The sequence below is a fragment of the Haplochromis burtoni genome, unplaced genomic scaffold (genome assembly GCF_018398535.1).
Source record: "Haplochromis burtoni strain Fernald_Lab_line unplaced genomic scaffold, NCSU_Asbu1 Contig_110, whole genome shotgun sequence".
Classification (NCBI taxonomy): Eukaryota; Metazoa; Chordata; class Actinopteri; order Cichliformes; family Cichlidae; genus Haplochromis; species Haplochromis burtoni.
The window spans coordinates 476,110-494,200 of NW_024582471.1; the positions used below are offsets into that span (position 1 = coordinate 476,110).

General features: G+C 41.9%; 1 protein-coding gene across 5 annotated transcripts in view; it reads left to right on the forward strand.

Moving 5' to 3' along the window:
* dlc1 (DLC1 Rho GTPase activating protein) overlaps positions 1-8,642 on the forward strand; it is an 89,798-nt gene extending 81,156 nt beyond the window's left edge. For all 5 annotated transcript variants that reach the window (XM_042223379.1, XM_014335466.2, XM_014335467.2 and 2 more), the window contains 8 exons: positions 1,273-1,432; positions 2,266-2,473; positions 2,968-3,184; positions 3,584-3,698; positions 4,866-5,081; positions 6,383-6,600; positions 6,717-6,890; positions 6,981-8,642. In XM_042223379.1, the coding sequence (XP_042079313.1) occupies positions 1,273-1,432; positions 2,266-2,473; positions 2,968-3,184; positions 3,584-3,698; positions 4,866-5,081; positions 6,383-6,600; positions 6,717-6,890; positions 6,981-7,080 (1,408 nt within the window). In that variant the 3' untranslated portion in view covers positions 7,081-8,642. The remainder of the gene's footprint in view (positions 1-1,272; positions 1,433-2,265; positions 2,474-2,967; positions 3,185-3,583; positions 3,699-4,865; positions 5,082-6,382; positions 6,601-6,716; positions 6,891-6,980) is intronic.
* The last annotated feature ends 9,449 nt before the right edge of the window (positions 8,643-18,091 follow it).

Genomic DNA, 18,091 nt, shown 5'->3' on the forward strand with positions numbered 1-18,091 from the left:
CAACGGGGCAATCATGGCAGTTCACACGCGAGGTGTTGAGCTCGAGGCTGAAAAGAGCTGCACGCAGTAACTGTCCTTCCAAGCTATCTTCTGTACCACTTCTAAGCTTAAGGTCTGGGCTAATTTTCTGTGCGCTTGTTTATTTCTTCATTCTTGCTTTTTTATGTTAAATTGAACATGGGGGGGGGGGTTTCTGTGAAATGAACAATTTCATGAAATTCCCTGAAATGAAAGCAGCTGAATGTCACTGAACATTCTTCACATTACAGTAGACTGAAGTGTCATTGTGCTAAATTGCTATAAGCCAAAGTGCTACCTAGAATTGGCTGTTTTGAAGAAGCTAAAGTTAAGGAAAAAGATGACTAGAGGTGGAAAAATCACATTAATTCTGTGTTATTTTTCTGCTCGAGGCTTTCTTTTAAACGGGAATAGAAGGCATTATGACAGTCTTATGACAGGTCGAGGCTCACTGAAAGACAGAGTCCAATTGTTGGCCACTGGAGGCCCACAACATAGTCAGAATTCTGCCCGGGATCATAACATGCTCTTTTTTTTTCTTCTTCTTGTTTTTTTTTTTCTAAACCGTGCTTCTAAGAAGCACTCCGAGTCTTGTGAACCCCAGCACTTACAAAGACGCACTTGTCCTGAGTCACGCATAACATCTCTGTGCAAAACACACTCACACCCATGCAGACAGATACTCAGCCATAAATCTGCGGGCACATTCTTGTGAAACGGTCAGGGTTGCATGTTTCAACTCTGGGTTTGTGGTTGGAGACTTGCTGTTCACTAGGAACCAAATGCATGCACACAAGCTCGCCCAGAGTGACAAATCTGGAGACGGACGTCGACTGGAGATGTACAAAGTAGCGGGTTTGTACATCTCCTTTCCACGATCCCCATTTTTCCCTTACCTTTTTACCCACGCCCCCCGTAACCCTGCAGATGGACCTCTGCACTGGCTCACTTTCACACTCGCCTTGCACACACATAAAAGGCTCAAGTGCTGTGTGATAAAAGGCCTAATTGGATTTGTTTGAGTTTTACATTGCATCTGAACTAAAAATAAACCATTTGACGCATTTCTGACGCAGCGGTGATTCAATTTTCTGTGTATGAATAGGTGTTTGTGGAATGTCTGTGTTAGCCCTGATTACTGTGATGTGTTTTTGTTGATTACAGTCTAGGCTCTCAGTTAGTAAAGAGAGAATGAAGGTATGTCATTATAATGTTGACCCATTTTAAAGATCCAAATTTGTGTGTATGCTGCAGGGCTGTGCCGAAGTTTATGAAGCGCATCAAGGTGCGCGACTACAAAGACAGGAATGTGTTTGGTGTGCCACTACAAGTCATCGTCCAGCGGACGGGACAGCCCCTGCCTCAAGGAATCCAGCAGGCCATGCGCTACTTACGAAATCAGTGCCTCGACCAGGTAACATATAGTACAGAAATATGCACAGATGTGTGCAAAACCTTTTTATACACTGGAATTGCAAGTTTACATGTAATGGCCACCTCAGCTTTAAGTACTATTTTAGCTAACTTGTTTTCTTTAAGCTACTCAAACGGCATAAAATATCAATTTAAATACATGTGCATATTTCTCTTGGTGTTACATAACATGAGGCAGGGAATTGGAAAAAGTCTGATGCCCACTCAGTGTGTAAACACTTTCTGTGTGCCAGGGGAGAGTCAGTGTGCTCAGTCACCTGTGTCGCTTTAATCTATACCCAGTCTGTCACAGTCTGTGCATTTATAAAGGAAGGAAAGGTGCAGTCAAATTGAAAAATGACTTTTAATATGGCATCATGCAAAAGAGAATGATGGCTCTCTTTTCAAGGACAGACAAAGTGCCTCTGTTTGGAAGTGTGAAAGCTCATGGAAAATATTCAGTGAACAAGCCAGCAGTCTTCTTCTTTTCTCCTCCCCAACATTGCCATTTCACACAGCCTTAAAAGGCCATTGATGAGGTCCTACACAGCATTCACTACAAGAATGCCTACTGGCTGTTGTTGGAGCTCCTTGTAAATACAGTCAACAGGATCTGTTGTGATGTAACCATATTGACTGTAAGCTGCGGATTTGTGGATAAGTCAAGAATGTTATTTTCCTAATGCAACAGCCTAACGCAATAAAAGACGTGTGTGTGTGTGTGTGTGTTTGTGAGAGTCATTTTTGATACTCTTTGATCGGGTACTTTATAGTTCAAAGGTTTCTGCATGGTATGTGAGGCGTAACCCTTTTCTTCTTTGTTTCCCCGCCCAGGTGGGTCTTTTCAGGAAATCGGGCGTAAAATCTCGTATCCAAGCCCTCCGTCAGATGAATGAAGCGAGCGGCGCCGACGGGGGAGGAGTCAACTACGAGGGCCAGTCAGCTTATGACGTTGCCGACATGCTGAAGCAGTACTTCAGAGATTTACCAGAGCCCTTGCTTACCAGCAAACTTTCAGAGACCTTCCTGCAGATCTATCAGTGTAAGAAGACACAAAACACAGAAAATGTTCTTCCAGGCTCGTCTACGTCATTCCTCGCGCAGCTTGACGTATGCAACTGCACAGCTGACATACTTTGTTTTAGATGTTGTAGCCATAGAGCTGTAAAAACACATGAGACAGATGAGCACACATCTGTGGACGCTACACCGTTTGCGTAAGGTGATGTATGAGAGGTCAAGCATATAGTGGACCCATACATATAAGCTTATGTAACATAGCTTATGTAACAGGTCAACACAGATCCCATCATAACTCGTTTTTGGCAGGTAATTGGAGGCCCGATACGGTCTACTTCCTGAATTAAACAACAGCTGGAAAGAACGATGACAGGATGTAGTATGACAACAGATATTAGTACTGACTGACTCCTTGAGCTTTTAATTTTATATATGATAATGTTATTGTGGAGCTAAATAAATTCGTGCTAAATTGAACTGAAAAGGAATGATGATGGAGTCCATGTTCTTCTCCAGACATGCCTAAAGAGCTCCGCCTTCAGGCAGCTCGCGCTGCTGTGCTGCTCCTGCCGGATGAGAACCGAGAGGCGCTCCGGACGCTGCTGTGTCTGCTCAGCGATGTGACGGCCAGCGTGGCTGAGAATCAGATGACTCCCACCAACCTAGCAGTTTGTCTGGCCCCATCCGTTTTCCACCTCAACACGCTTCGACGGAAGGAGAGCTCCTCGCCGAGGTGTGTGTCTGAGTGCGCGCCATTGTAATCGGTTCAGTTTCATGCCTTTAATCAAAATAGTTTTTGTTGCAGCATCTTGCATAAGGGCACAATATGCCTGTGCGGTTTTGGAAAACAGGAAAGGGTCACTCCAAACTAGCACGAGGGCAGAATAGTGTGGAAGAGAGCAAAGCCGGTGAGAAGAGGAAGGGAGAGAGACAGAGGAAATAGAAAGGTTATATAAACGTCCAGACCTAAATAAAAAAACACATGCATTGTTCCACATTTGGCACTTCTAGGTGAGGGTTTATCAGCTTTATACAGCTAAACCGTTTCCTCCAGTTTTTTTTTACTTTTCTTTTGTGGTGATTGCTCTGATTAGCCTCATTATGCCTTCTTCTTTTTCCTTCTTTCCCAAAGGGTGATGAACCGGAAGCAGACACTCGGAAAGCCAGACCAGAGGGACCTGAATGAAAACCTTGCTGCCACTCACGGCCTGGCGCACATGATCCAGGAGTGCAGGAAACTCTTTAGGGTCAGTGATTAAAAATCGTGTAGCAGAACCTGTGCAGCAAACTCTTCACTTTTAAAGTTAGCTTAAAAAATAAAAGCAGAATGAGTTACTGGCTACTACCTTCACAATAAACTGCCATTTAAGGTAACAAGGGTATGTTTGCTGACAGAATAAATGTCACCTCCGGTTTCCTGCCGCATACTTCGTGTCCCTGCGTTTGTCCTGTCAACAAACAGAGTCCCAGTTATGTAAGGCATTGATCCAATTCATGCAGTTATTCGTTCAAGAGTAGGTTGGTTTATGGAAAGTGAACATGCTACGGGGGGCTGAATACCTATGTTGTCCAGAGCTCTGTTCAAGTAAACGCCCCCCAAACTCTAGCATAGTATCACAGGGGTCAGAAATCCATAAATTCATGTCAGTGAGATTTGGCATCTCCACATGGATAGCACAACAGGAAATAATCAGCAAAACTACAGCATTACAGATCCAATTAAAACTGACATTAAGCCAGAAATGTGCTTTGCCTTGTGCCATCTTCTCTGGACATGGTAGAGTAAATGTTAAAAGGCTGCACACTGTGGGTCATTAAGATCGTTTAAAATTCTATTAGACTGTGGAAAGGCTTCCTGCTTTCCTGTCATGGTCACATTGCACAAGTAAACCGAATTAACCTCCTTAAATGATTTCTTTAATTACATTTGCATTTGCTTATGGAGGTTTTTTTAAAGGGAAGATTGACGATAACACTGTCAGGATGCAAGTAACAATGGAAGATATGAAGGAGAATATATTGAGGATACACTAGGCAAACACAGGATGTGTTTCCAGTTTGTTTAATGGGATTAATGTAATAATGACAAAGCCAGAAAAACCATGACTTCAGTGTTAATCACGTATTCAGAAATGCTTTGAGATCTTTAAAATCAGACCTGTTTTACATAATAGTTTTTTCCCCACAGTAAGCTCACACTGCCTATTTATAGTGAAGGGGGTCTTAATTAATTTTTTAGTTTTTTCTCTGAAGTTTTCTTTCTCATGTTTCAGTATTAAGCAGTGCTTGTTTTCTCTAACATCAGTAGGAATTGTAGAAGTCTGTCAAACCAAAAGATATTTCTTTATCCTAAACTCTAACAGACTAAGCAGATGAATAATTGTTCTAACCATCCATCTCCTCTTCTCTCACAGATCCCAGAAGAAATGAATCGCTGCAGAAACTCGTATATGGAGCAGGCTTTGCTGCCGCAGCGCTTGGAGGAGCTTGCAGGTGAAGAGGCTGCGCATGGAGGCTACAGGGCGTACCTACAAGATAGCCTGGACACTCTCCTCAAAGAGGCTAAAGACAAGTTCAAAGGATATGACAGCTGCTCCACGCCAGAGCATGCTGACCTGGCATATAGGAAGGTAGGTCCTCTTTTCTTCTTTTTTTTTTAAATCTATCTCTAGGTCCTCTTAAATGTCATCTGTTCAGCCTGTGCGGCTACTTTCAGCCTGGAAACATTGATAAAATTGTCAGACAGCTCACAGGAAAGATTTATTATCTTTCTATAGAGTGTAAACAAGCTGTCACTCCTGAAACATGCACACCATCTCTGTTTCCTCTCCTCTCTTTTCCTCTCAGTCCTTGCCCTGCCTCTCTTTTAACTCTAAATATCGAGTGGAAAACCTGCAGTTAGGGTTTCCTGTGTAAAAACAAATCCGTGCGAAAGTGGCCTGGCCCCTTGGCATCTCATTCCCATCCCAGTACTGGACTCCATCCCAGAATGACATCAGCTTGACATAGAGACACACACACACAAACACAAACCCGTACAGAGCCTCTGCATTATCCCAGGCTTACATTTCCTGTGTCCAGTTTGCGAGGCCCTGGATGAGGTTATCTTTTTCTCCAGTTTAAAGTCACAAGGCACAGAGTGTGTGCTTTTTATCATATGATGGCAGAAAGAAGCAGCTGACCTGGCCAGAGCGCAGTGAAATATGTTGAAACACAGCCTAGCTGTTGTGCATAAGATTACCGTTAAATTACTACATCCGATTTTTGTAATTTCCCCTAATGTAACTGGTACAATTAGATATCTTATAGCAAGCCTCCAAACACTTGCATAAGACACTGAAAGTTTATATTTACCACATTTCAGTCAGGAGCACTACAGTGAAAGAAGATTATTTCCATCTGCAGCAATTTATATTTGGCAGTGAAGGGCTGTTCTGGGGGCCTTCCAAGCACACATGTGGAGATCCAGAGACAGCAACAGCAAGACCCCAGCACAGAACAAGATGTTAAGTTAGATACAGCATGAAATGTAGGAACTGAGGTAAAGATGGGGGAATGCTTAATCAGAGCTTGAAGGGCAGGCAACTGGTGTTCTTTAAGTTTGCTGAGGACATCTCACTCGTTGACTGATTATTAATCGTGTGCATTATTACACGACTGTGAAAAAGGTGTCAGACATTACCACCAGAGGTTGTGAGTCAAACTGAACTGAAGAAGCTTCTTGGGTGAGAGGTGAAATGTCTTGAAAATACTTAAACAAGTCCAGTCACCTTCTTTTCAAGCCCTTAAAACTAACTGCAGGAACCTGTGTGCATGACATTTCCTGTCTGCTGTAATTTCCTGTCTTTGTTCTGTGATTTTAATGACATAAAGTGCTTTAAATCAATGGACTGCAAGTAAAGTAACTGGGTCTCGCCATCTGTTTCTCTAGGTCCATGATGGGTATCCACTGCGGTTGTGGAAAGTAACGGTGGAGGTTCCCGCAACTCCCGAAGAGGTTTTGACCCGGGTGCTGCGAGAGCAGGGACACTGGGATGAGGACCTGCTCGAGAGCCGTGTAGTGGAGACCCTCGATGACAGGACAGAGGTCTACCAGTATGTCAGGAACTCCATGGCGCCTCATCCTACCAGAGACCATGTCGTGCTCAGGTAGATCGCTGTCTTTTTCTCTTCTTTGTGTTTATTTTGCTTTTGTCTTTATCTTTCATCTTACATCTAATTTAATGCTGTTTCTAATCTAAAGTGTCTTTATTGGTTTCTAACAGAACATGGGTAACGGACCTGCCAAAGGGAGCATGCGCACTGGTGTGTACCTCTGTAGACCACGAAGGGGCGTCTGCGGTGGGCGTCCGAGCCAATGTTCTTACTTCACGCTACTTCATAGAGCCCTGTGGAGCGAGCAAATCCCGACTCACGCACATTTCCCGAACCGACTGCAGGTGAGTGGATTACTTCCAGAGCCACAAACAAATCAAGTTTTAGAGCAACGCAGTAGGCTAACAGCCTCCTCTCTTTCTTTGTCTAATCAGGGGTCGTTTCCCAGAGTGGTACAATAAACTGTATGGACACTTGTGCGCTGCCGAGGTGGCACGGATACGAGACTCATTCACTGCACCCATGGACAAATGAGAAAGCGCTGTGCAATTTGGACGGCGGCAGTTTTGGGGAATTTTTTTTGGGGAGGTCAAAGTCCAAGCCTCCATCCTCACATCAGGACAAACTCTGGATCCTGGATTGAAGGACTTTTTTTTGTGATTCCCCCCCCCCCCATGTCCAAACAAGATTGATGTTATGTTTTTAAACTGTTCTTTTGGGGCCTCCCAGCGTGCTGCCAAGAGGACTTGTATCAGACAAACATTTATCTGGGCCAGAGGAGGCGATGTTGATACAGGATGTATGGTTTGTCCAAAGGGTGCTATTGCTTCTGAGAAGCAAAAGAGGGATTTAATGTATGCGTGAGACCGTGTATGCAAATACGGCAGTTAACACAGATTCGTCATACTGGTTTCCAGTAGCAGAAAAATGTGTACATAAAGTAGTCTGTTCAAAGTAAAGGTCGGCGTATGTCCTGCGTTACCTCTGTCCCCTTTTTTTCTGTTACAGCAAAGCACAGCAGACATTATTACGGTCAGCCGATTGATAAATCCACGGGCGAAGAAAGACGGTAATGCGCAGACTGAGCGGAGACAATAGATAGGATGTTGTGAGACGACAGGTGGCCGGTAGCACAAAGGGTTTTAGTGTTTTAGGGTAGAGACAGACGAGTACTGGTGGCTGGCTCACCAAACTGAGAGGAACGATCAAAGGAAGGGCCTCATTTACCAACATACAGATAGATGTCTTAAATTCCATCAAGAAGAATTCAAATTGAGTAAGCGGCAAATGTCTCTCGAGCGTGTGATGCCATTGTTTGCGTTCTCGGAGATGCATAGGCACACTTTATGGATGTCAGGAACCGAAACGCAAGACCAAACTGATTTAATGGACCAATTTTTTTTTAAAAACCCAAGATGAAAACAGTAGATTCCCCACAGTGAGCTTTTCCTCACCGTCACAAGTGTTAGATTTGTTTAAAGCACAGCACAGTTTTTGAGATTTTAGGCTTGTATGCTATCAAAGTTTTTAAAAACATGTAATGCTTTCACAGTCGCTTTGATGTAGACGAGAACAGAAAGGTAGTCCGACAGGAAAAGTAGAGGGGAAAAAAAAAAAGAGGGGTCCTTTTATAAAGGTGGTGATTTTACAGGTTTTACTGTAAAGAGGAGGGCAGACTGAATGTGTGAATTTGAAGGAAGGAAAATATCTTCGCGTGAGCTTCTTTCGCTGTGCTGTCTCGTCTGTGTTCAAAAAATAAAGACATTGTATCAGCTGACCTTCACTCGTAACACTCGTGCTTAAATCTGAGGTTGTGCGTTGTTCACGCTGACGTGTCCGATTAATCCACTAAGCCATTGTTCGCATCGCAAGTGTTTTAACTGTGTCTCTGCCAAATAATAATGCATGACAATGACAGTTAATTTAAAGCCAATATATTTATACCTCAGATATATGTTTGTTTTGTATCATACTGTTTTATTGTACATGTTAAGCTTTGTGTTACGTAAATGAAAATGTTTTATCTTTTTTAATAATATTATTTCTGTACAGGTTAATCAAAGTGCACTATTAAATGTATTAAAATAATAACCGCGTGTGTGTGTCCTGTGAGTTATGTAGTTGTAAAGAAACAGGGAGGGCCACAGCACGGCCAACTTTCACGCCAAAGTATTGTGGCTTTGTTCTGGCTTTGCTCTTCAGATCCCCCATAATCTGCTCGGTCGCCTGTTTGCACAACAGTTTGTTCCAAGTAATTACACCTTCTCAGCTCCAGACTGATACTGGACTTCCATTTTTGCTTCCCCTCATCGCCCGCTCTCTGTGTTTACTCCACACCAGTGAACGCATGATGGGACCAGAGAGGCTTGGTAGATCTTGGTGATCTCACCCGCTGTCCTGTTTGTTACATAATAGTGTCATATAGCAGAAGACAATGGGGCCTGTTGTACCACAGCTGTCCTGGCTTGGACACAGCAGACCCTACAATGAGGAGAGCAGTCATGCGGCAAAGCAGGGAGGGTGGGGTGGGCTCCAGGGTTTAGAGCTGAGAGCAGGGGGGAGCTAACATACCCATCTATGTTTTTATCCACTTGGCCAAGTGAGAAGTGTCCATGTGCGGCAGGAAAACATCCTTCACACGTGCTGTACATGTTTTGTTCAGGATCTGGTGTAAACCAAACAGAAGAATTGTTATGATCCTTAACCCTGAACCGTGTATTCTCATAGCTCAAGTCTCAGTACTTTCCATATACGTACAGAGCGACAGCATAAACAAGTGTTAACTTGACTGCGAAAGCCCACAGTTAAGACGGGGCATTTACATTTCACGCTGGCATCCTCACTCGCATTTTTTCCCCCCTGTTGGATCAAGAACACTTCTTCTTACACTCGAGTGCAACACAGAACTGGAGACAAACCAGAGACTCCAACAAGATCATACACGTAGCTGGAGACGTGCGCACACGTGCTTGGCTTTGAATTTGTCGCATAATGTTTAACAGAATCTTTCAAATAACATAAACCTCCAGGTGACCTCTTCCTCCCTCTAGTTCTAGTGTGTGTGTGTGTGTGTGTGTGTGTACGTGCATTTGCTTGCACACTCGAAATGCTGCTGTGTTTTTTGCATGTTCTTGAGTACGTGTTTCTCCTGAGAACCCAAACACCTCTGGGAGATTACGCAGGGCCAGATAAGGCTGACCAAGAGTCACCACCAGGGCTGCATTCCTGCACAGCTGTTTGAGAATCAGGCACAGAAGGTTTCCCACATTGATAAATGAATACGAGCGTGTGCATTCTTCCTCCAGATTTCTCAAGACGTCTACGCTCAGAACAGTGTGCATTTTGTTGCTCTGCACAGTCTTTTTCTTTTTATTCCTTAAGTGAATAATGCAATTTTATTCCACTCTGAAACAGATAACACCAGCACAGACAACCTTTGTGCTTCAGATTGAATGATAGAAATACGTCGAGGCTCGTTATGTGACCATAGAAGTTATCACATTTTCTCCATTTTACTTTACAAGTCAAACGATCGACACCATGCAAGCTGCCTGCTTATTACAGTTTAAGCATCACATTATGATGCACATGTTACACACCGGACTTTTTTATTTTTTCTCCCAGCGTTATCAGTCCCACAGACATATCAAACTGAGAGGAAGTGTGTGTCACATATCTCCGCGTGGACTGGAATGTTCTGACAAATCAACTGTAGCACTGTTTTGTCAACAGAAATGGTATGTCATCGTGATAAGACTGTATTTGAAGAGTCAACAGGGAAAAGAACGAGGGTTTAGTCACACAGTGTTTCTGTAGTTCCTTTGATTATCTTTATATTTCAGAAATTCAAAGCCTGCGAAGCACTCGAGTACAGCATATACATCAGTGTACGAACATAATGCAAAGTACAATAAACACACGGGTAAGCAGGCCTGAGTCTGCAGACCTGCGTTCATTTTATACAATGTTTTTCTAAATGCCAGTTCCCAATATCTCAGGACGCTTCATGTTAAAGTCAGCAGTCTTGGTAACTGTAAGAATTCTGCTGGATAGATTAAATAGTTTTATGAACTACTGAGAACCAGTGTGTCTGTAAATGTGACTCTGGTTTGTGTAATTATTCTTTAAGGGAGACTGTAAATAATTATAAAGTGAGAAACTCATCACTCTTTATGTGTTTTATGCTTTTAAAGCTTTTGATCCTGAGAATCACACAAAGTTAATAATTAAGAGGGGAAGAAGGAAGAAGTTTGTTCCCAGTTCGTTTAAATGGGCCTTTCCTACTCTACCCAAGCACTCGAAGCACTTCATTCATAGAAGCACTTTCTTCTACATAAGTGCTCTTATTTATATGGGGCAACTTGGGGTTAATATCTTACCCAGAGATATTTAGCATGCAGACTGGAGCAACCGGGAACCAGGGATCGAACCACCAACCTCCCAGTTAGTAGCTGACCCGTTCTATTGCTTGAGCTACAGACTTTATGCTAATGAGTTGATGAAACTTGTCAAATTTGGTACTGTTCAGCCATCGCTCTACTGATCTCTAGAAGCTCCTTGCAAAATTCACCAATCTCTTTTATCTTATTTCACTTTTTTAAATTCATTTTTATGTAATTGTACTTCTGCTTTTGTCTCTTTACTATATCTTTCTTGAGTTATTTTGCCATATTTACTTAATATCTACTTAATTTGTGTATGCTTAATGTTTTGCATGCTGTAGCACAATCATTTCACAGTTTTGTGGATAAATACCATACATTTTATCTTGTTTTTTGTTTATGCCGTGAAAAACGACCCCCAACCACTCGAACTAGGTAAGTGGAAGTAAAGAGATAATTGAATCTTAGAATCTGTAACTGGGGTTAGTTACATTGGGCATCTTGCATTGATCAAATTGTTATAGCTGTATTTTTGTGTGGTAATAATCTTGCTTGCTTTTTTTTAAAAAATATGCCATATGAAGGCTTTGTTATGTTATTAAAAAAAATTCCCTTTGTGCAAACACTCTGTGGGGAGTAGGAAGAAAAAACTTCCTTTAACAGGAAGAAAGCTCCAAAAGAATTTTCTCAGGAAAAACAGCCATCTGTCTTCACTGGCTGGCAAACCAAACAAACAGCAGTTTTTGTTGTTGTTTTAAATCAGTAACTACTGAGCAGCTTCAGACTCAGGGCCATATAGAGACAGACATGGAGCGATTTGACACAGAACACACAAAGCTACTGACATGCAATAGCGGCATATAAATGGATGATAAGTGAGCAAGAGGAGAATAGAGCCGAGCACCACTATGAGTCCTCCAGCAGCCTGGGCCTAAAGCAGCACTGGAACCAGCCCTATGCATTGCATCATCACAGAGAGTGGCTGCCATCTTTACTACACTCCACAGGAGATGATGGACAATAAGGAATAAGGAAAATAAAGGATTACAATAATTCAGGCTTGAACTGGCAAACGCAGAACTAGTTTTCCAGAATCACTGTGACACCAGATGTTCCTAATCTGTACAATGTTGCACAGGAGAAAGAAGGCAGTTGTAGAGATTTGTTTAATGTGGCAGTTAAAGAACATATCTTGGCCAGCAAGTTTGCTCTCTAACTATCATTCACGTGTGAGGAAGACTTATAGTTTGCATAAAATGGGCAACTGTCAGATAATCGTTATACAAAGTAACATCTGCTATAGTAACATTTTGTGATCGGTTTTGAAATCAGTATATGGACTGATTATTTCCTTCTGTGCTTCAAATCCGCAAACTATGGTTAGTCTGTAACTCTTCAGATTAACCATACGGATGCACATTTGCAAGGATCTAGAAATAAAGAGGGATGATCTTAAATAAAGAAAAATAAAAAGGCTCAGTCAAGTATAGCTTCTTAATAAAGACACATTTAATTGGAAATTGTTGATCAAGAATAAATTAAGAATTTAGGGGATGACACTTCCTTTCTAGCTTTTGTGACATCGGATTTAAAATTATATGAGAGCGACAAGGAAAGAGAAAGGAAGATTTATGAAAGGAGGGCGTGCCGACTCTGTTATCATCAGTGGCACTGTAACGTGTTTAATGTAGCAAATGAGCAAAATTCAAGTTGTGCGTCTGCACAGTTTTAACCTCGTGAGACCCAGCCTGTTCATTCACATCCTCTGTAGTGGACACACAAATCACACACAAAAAAAGTTCAACTGAAAGTTTAACCTCCTGAGGTTAGTCATGGAGCTGTATGCTGGTTTATGCATCTGATCATTCCAGTGAGCAGGCTGTGACTCACAGTTTACACAGTGCAACACTGCCCTCTAGTGGGTGTTTATAACAAGCCTATCACATGACAGTGCAAACTGCTTCATCGGCGCTCTCTGTGGATTGCGTACCATCAGAATGTGCTAAGAACCAAATAATGCGATCCGTGCGAAATATTACATACAATGAACTGCACGTTGACAAGTGATCATTAATGCTATGTACATTTCTATTTTTCAGTATAAAACATTTCTTTGACATGCTTTAAAATTCATTCGATTAAAAATAGATATATTTTATTGTATTTATTCAATGCAGACATTTTGTAAATAAATAACTTTTTACAAATAAAACTTTTTTAAACAAGTCCATTAAAGCAATAATATTCTTTAAACACTAGAGGGAGGTGTCCTCCTCGTTATACAAAACTCAATCAGGTTCACACCGCCTCATAAAATCTCAGCTACACTGTGTAACGTTTTTACAGCGTTTCCCCAAAGATTGCAGAATTTCACAAATCACCCTTTTACTTTTCCCTTAGAGCTGATGAGCTCTGAACATCTGTATATCATTAAAGCCAAGACTGGTTAAGCATGAGGGGACGTGAGTGGATATCCTGTTTGATAGCTATAATAATGTAACCATAGTATCACCACAATTGCCACAGAAACTTACAGCCAGGAGAACATATTTTGACAGATCCCGAGAGGTGAAATGACTCAACAGTCAGTTTGAAGAAGCAGATTCGGAACTGGCAGATGATCAATCAGAGTAACTGTTTGGTGTGAACAATGTAAAAATGTTACAGTTTTTTTTAATTGGTTTGGTACTATTTTCACAACTAAAGTGTGCATTTTCAAATCTCTCAGTACAAAACTCACATTTGATCACATTTGTAACACCACTAGTCATTCTTTCAAATCTGATGTCATGAGTTCATTGTATTTGCACATATTTTCATTCCACTTAATCATTGTTGCAGAACATATGATCATTGTGATATATTCTGAGAACATTTGCTTTAATCACCCAAACAAAACAGTAAGATCTTTTTTCAACTTAGTACTTTTACCAATCATTTCATTCAGGAGCAAATAATACAAGGTAAGCGTTTCAAATTGTCCTTGGTGATGAATGAGTGTAACTGAACTGTAAAACTTTACACAGCAAATATTACACTTATGTTCAGACATAAAATATATATATATATATATATAAATATATTTTATATTTATATATATATATATATATATAATATATATATATACACATATACATATATATATATAATATAATATGTAAAAAATTTTTTTATATATATACATATATATATATATATTAGGGGTGCAACGATACTCGTATCGATATTGAACCGTTCGATACAGTGCTTTCGGTTCGGTACGCATATGTATCGAACAATACAAAATTTGTAATTTATTTTATCAACTTTCCTTCTGACGATGCTGTCTGTGTTGAGCGCTCAGTGAATCTGCGTTCGACTACTCCGCCTAGGCTGCACTGTCGAGCGCAGATCCACTGAGCGCTCAACACAGACAGCATAGTCAGAAGGAAGAGCGCAGGGCAAGCTAGCCAGACAGAAGTTAAGCTCTCCTTGCAACATGGCAAATTGAACCTCCCCCACCCTCATTCAGATCTGGCGTTTGGAATTATTTTGGTTTTCATGTGACGTATGACCCTGAAGGTAAGCGACGTCATGGACTAAAGTAAAACAGTATGTTGGATGTGCCAGCAATGCTCAATTACATGGGTGGGAACTAGTGTGTTAGCGCAGTTAGCTCGTTAACGTGTTGGCGGTCTAGCCCCATGCACTGGCGATTGGTGGTAGCTCGTTAACGGAGATTTGCCTGTTGTGGCGTTAACGTCATTTCAACGAGATTAACGCTGACAGCACTAGTGGGAACACAACGAATATGACTGCACATTTATGCCGACATCATCCTAGTGCAAAGACAAGTGGAAGCAGACAAAAACAACAAGCATGCATGCTACAAACTTTACCCGAGTCATTTAGACAGCCGTTAGCACATGATTCTCCTTATGGGGACCTGATATGTTTAATATTGTGGCGAGCTCAGACAAGGAGGAGACGGAGGTGTCGTTTGGTCTTGCTTCCCGTGAGCTAGCCAGGGAGCACAGCCGTTTATTGACATCTGCAGAAGAACACTGCCGCTAGCTAACTGCTCAGCGCGGCAACCGCACAGCAACAACAACAACAACACACAGGGCGCCCTCTGACCCCGGAAGGACACACCGTCGCAGCGAGAGGGCGTCACCCGTCACTATGGCAACATAAACAAAACATAACTGTACAAACAGAACCCCGAACAGCCCTGACCCGCTACATAGCCCCCACCTAAGGGGTCAGTCGTCCCCGACGACCCCATTACCCCACACAAAGTCCTGCAAATGTCCAGGTGCCTTCTTTTGGCGCACCGGCGGGGGAAAAGTCACTCGGGTCAGAACATGGGGTGCCACCATCATCCCACTTCTGACACCAATGTGGCGAGCTCAGACAAGGAGGAGACGGAGGTGTCGTTTGGTCTTGCTTCCCGTGAGCTAGCCAGGGAGCACAGCCGTTTATTGACATCTGCAGAAGAACACTGCCGCTAGCTAACTGCTCAGCGCGGCAACCGCACAGCAACAACAACAACAACACACAGGGCGCCCTCTGACCCCGGAAGGACACACCGTCGCAGCGAGAGGGCGTCACCCGTCACTATGGCAACATAAACAAAACATAACTGTACAAACAGAACCCCGAACAGCCCTGACCCGCTACAATATGCTGCTGAGAATATAGCCCAGAAGAAGCGTATAGTATAGCTTTTATTTTGGAAAGAGACATTTCTCTATAATAAACTCTCTTTTCCAAAGATGAGTGATTCCTCAATCAGATACAGGGCTCGCAAAATCGCTAGCCCGATGTCCCAGGGCTAGCGATTTTTCCAGTCAGGCTACCAAAATCTATCTCTGCCCTGCCCGTCGGCCTACCGTAGGAAGGAAAAATATATGTCAATGCTTTTGCATTCTTTCGGAAATGTAGCTGGGTAATTATGTCATTGGTATCGATGAGCCACTGTCAATATGTGACATATTGAAATCGCGTTTGAATTTGCGCTTGTTTTTTTGCTTTCACTTTGCAATCGCGCGAACTGTGTATAGAGAGCGACAGCACTGATCTGTGAGTGATGATAATTTGCACACCAATTCCTCTGACATCGTCTTATTAATCGTTAGCTTACTATGCAAACATGACAAGTGAAATCTCCCGCAGCTTAAACATGTGAGAGGTTGATCGTGCAGAGAATCGCTGACCGTTATGTGTGTGTGTGTAAAAGCAGCAGGATATATATTTTAGTTCTGTTGAGCCAAATAAGACAGGTCAGGGTGAAGAAGTGACAGCCAAATAAAAGCTTACCACAAAACTGAAAAGTTATGACAAATCAGACTATAAGGCAAAAAGAAAGTGCAGCTTTATGGTTTCATGGACAAATTTCTGTGGCTGCAATATGACGAGCTAAATAACCAGGGCTGCACATAAGTGGTCCGCAGGTGCGCATTCGCTGTCAAAATAAAAAACGCGCACAAGATAAGAAGTTGCAACGCGCGTTTGCGTACATAAGATTTTCTGGAGGAGGACAGACATTTGTTTAGAACTCTTAAAGATGTCGAAGAAGCAAAATCCTTTAAGCAATTACTTTGGTGTTCCTCCACCTCCAAACAAATGTCAGAAGGAGTCCGAACCACAAAAGAAGCGCGTATTCTCGGAAAAGTGGTTGCAGGAGGTGAGCTGGCTTTAAACAAATGATGAACGCACAGAGATGTGGTGCAGAATGTGCAGAAAATCCCACTCTAGCGGACAAAAACAGTGCTTTTTATATGGACGCAAACGCGCGTTGCAACTTCTTATCTTATCTATCCCTTGAAGAAGGGAGACATGCTCATGGGGATGGCGATCATACACCTTCCACCTCCATGTAGAGAAGAATTTCTCAATTGGGTTGAGGAAAGGGGAATATGGTGTGTTTGAAACCATTCCTGAACCAGCTGTGCATGGTGGAAGCTGACGTTGTCCCACACAACAACATAGACGATGTCTTCTCCCTGACAGGCCTGCTCCAGTTCATTTAAAAAAAACTATCAGGTGTTCAGTGTTGTATGACCCTAGAACTGGTCTACAGCCTACCACACCATCTTCAGATATAGCTGCACACATTGAGATGTTCCCCCCACGTTGTCCAGGGACGTGGATGGTAGCCCAATAAGGTTACGTCCTCTGTGTCTAGTTTTTGCTAGATTGAAAGCGGCCTCATCAACAAAAATATACTTGTGATGATTCACAGCAGCGTCCAGCTCCATCACCCTCTGTTACAGTAATTGCATGCCAGTTTAGTGTTGTACCTGAATATATTCTGAACGCAGTTGTTTCACCTGGACATTGTTCCTCTCAAAAGGAACTTACAAATGACCAGACAACAATCAGTCAAGTTGAAAATCCATGGACATAATGAATGATTCATTGATTAAACATTAAGATTGGTTGAATTAAATGACAGAAAAATGTATTAACCCCTTAGCAGTCCTATTAGTCCCCTAAACCATCCAATGTCCCGTGGGCGGTACGTCCGACTGCTAACAGTTTAAACTGAATAATAAGGGATGCAAATCAAAAATTTTATAGTGACAACATTATGAAAGGCAGTAACTGTGAACGAAACATTTATTTAGATGAAACACTTATTTTGTGTAGTGAAAATGATATTTTGTCATTATGTGTATTGTACTAACACAATTGAAAATATGCTGAAATGTTTGAAAAAGGTGCACTTTTGATGATCTGTTGTGATATAAGTACTAAGAGTTTCGAAAATGTACCAATTGCTTGTAAAAACTGCACCAAACCAATAAAAAAAAACTGTAAACAAAACCTCATTTTGTGTAGATGTAGACAATTTGTTTAATTGAAAAAAATGATTTATTTTTGCTTTGGAATATTTTGATTACTTCTTGTGGATCAGGGAGAGGAGAAGAAACAGAGGAAATAAATAAATACTGGCCCTTCGTGTTTTTCCTTCAAACTATGTTCGGACATAGATAGATAGATAGATAGATAGATAGATAGATAGATAGATAGATAGATAGATAGTTAGTTAGTTAGTTAGTTAGTTAGTTAGTTAGTTAGTTAGTTAGTTAGTTAGTTAGTTAGTCAAGAAGACATTCGTATGGAAGAGAAACAGGGAAAAAGGCTGTCATGGTTTGGAACAACACCAATAGTATTTCAGC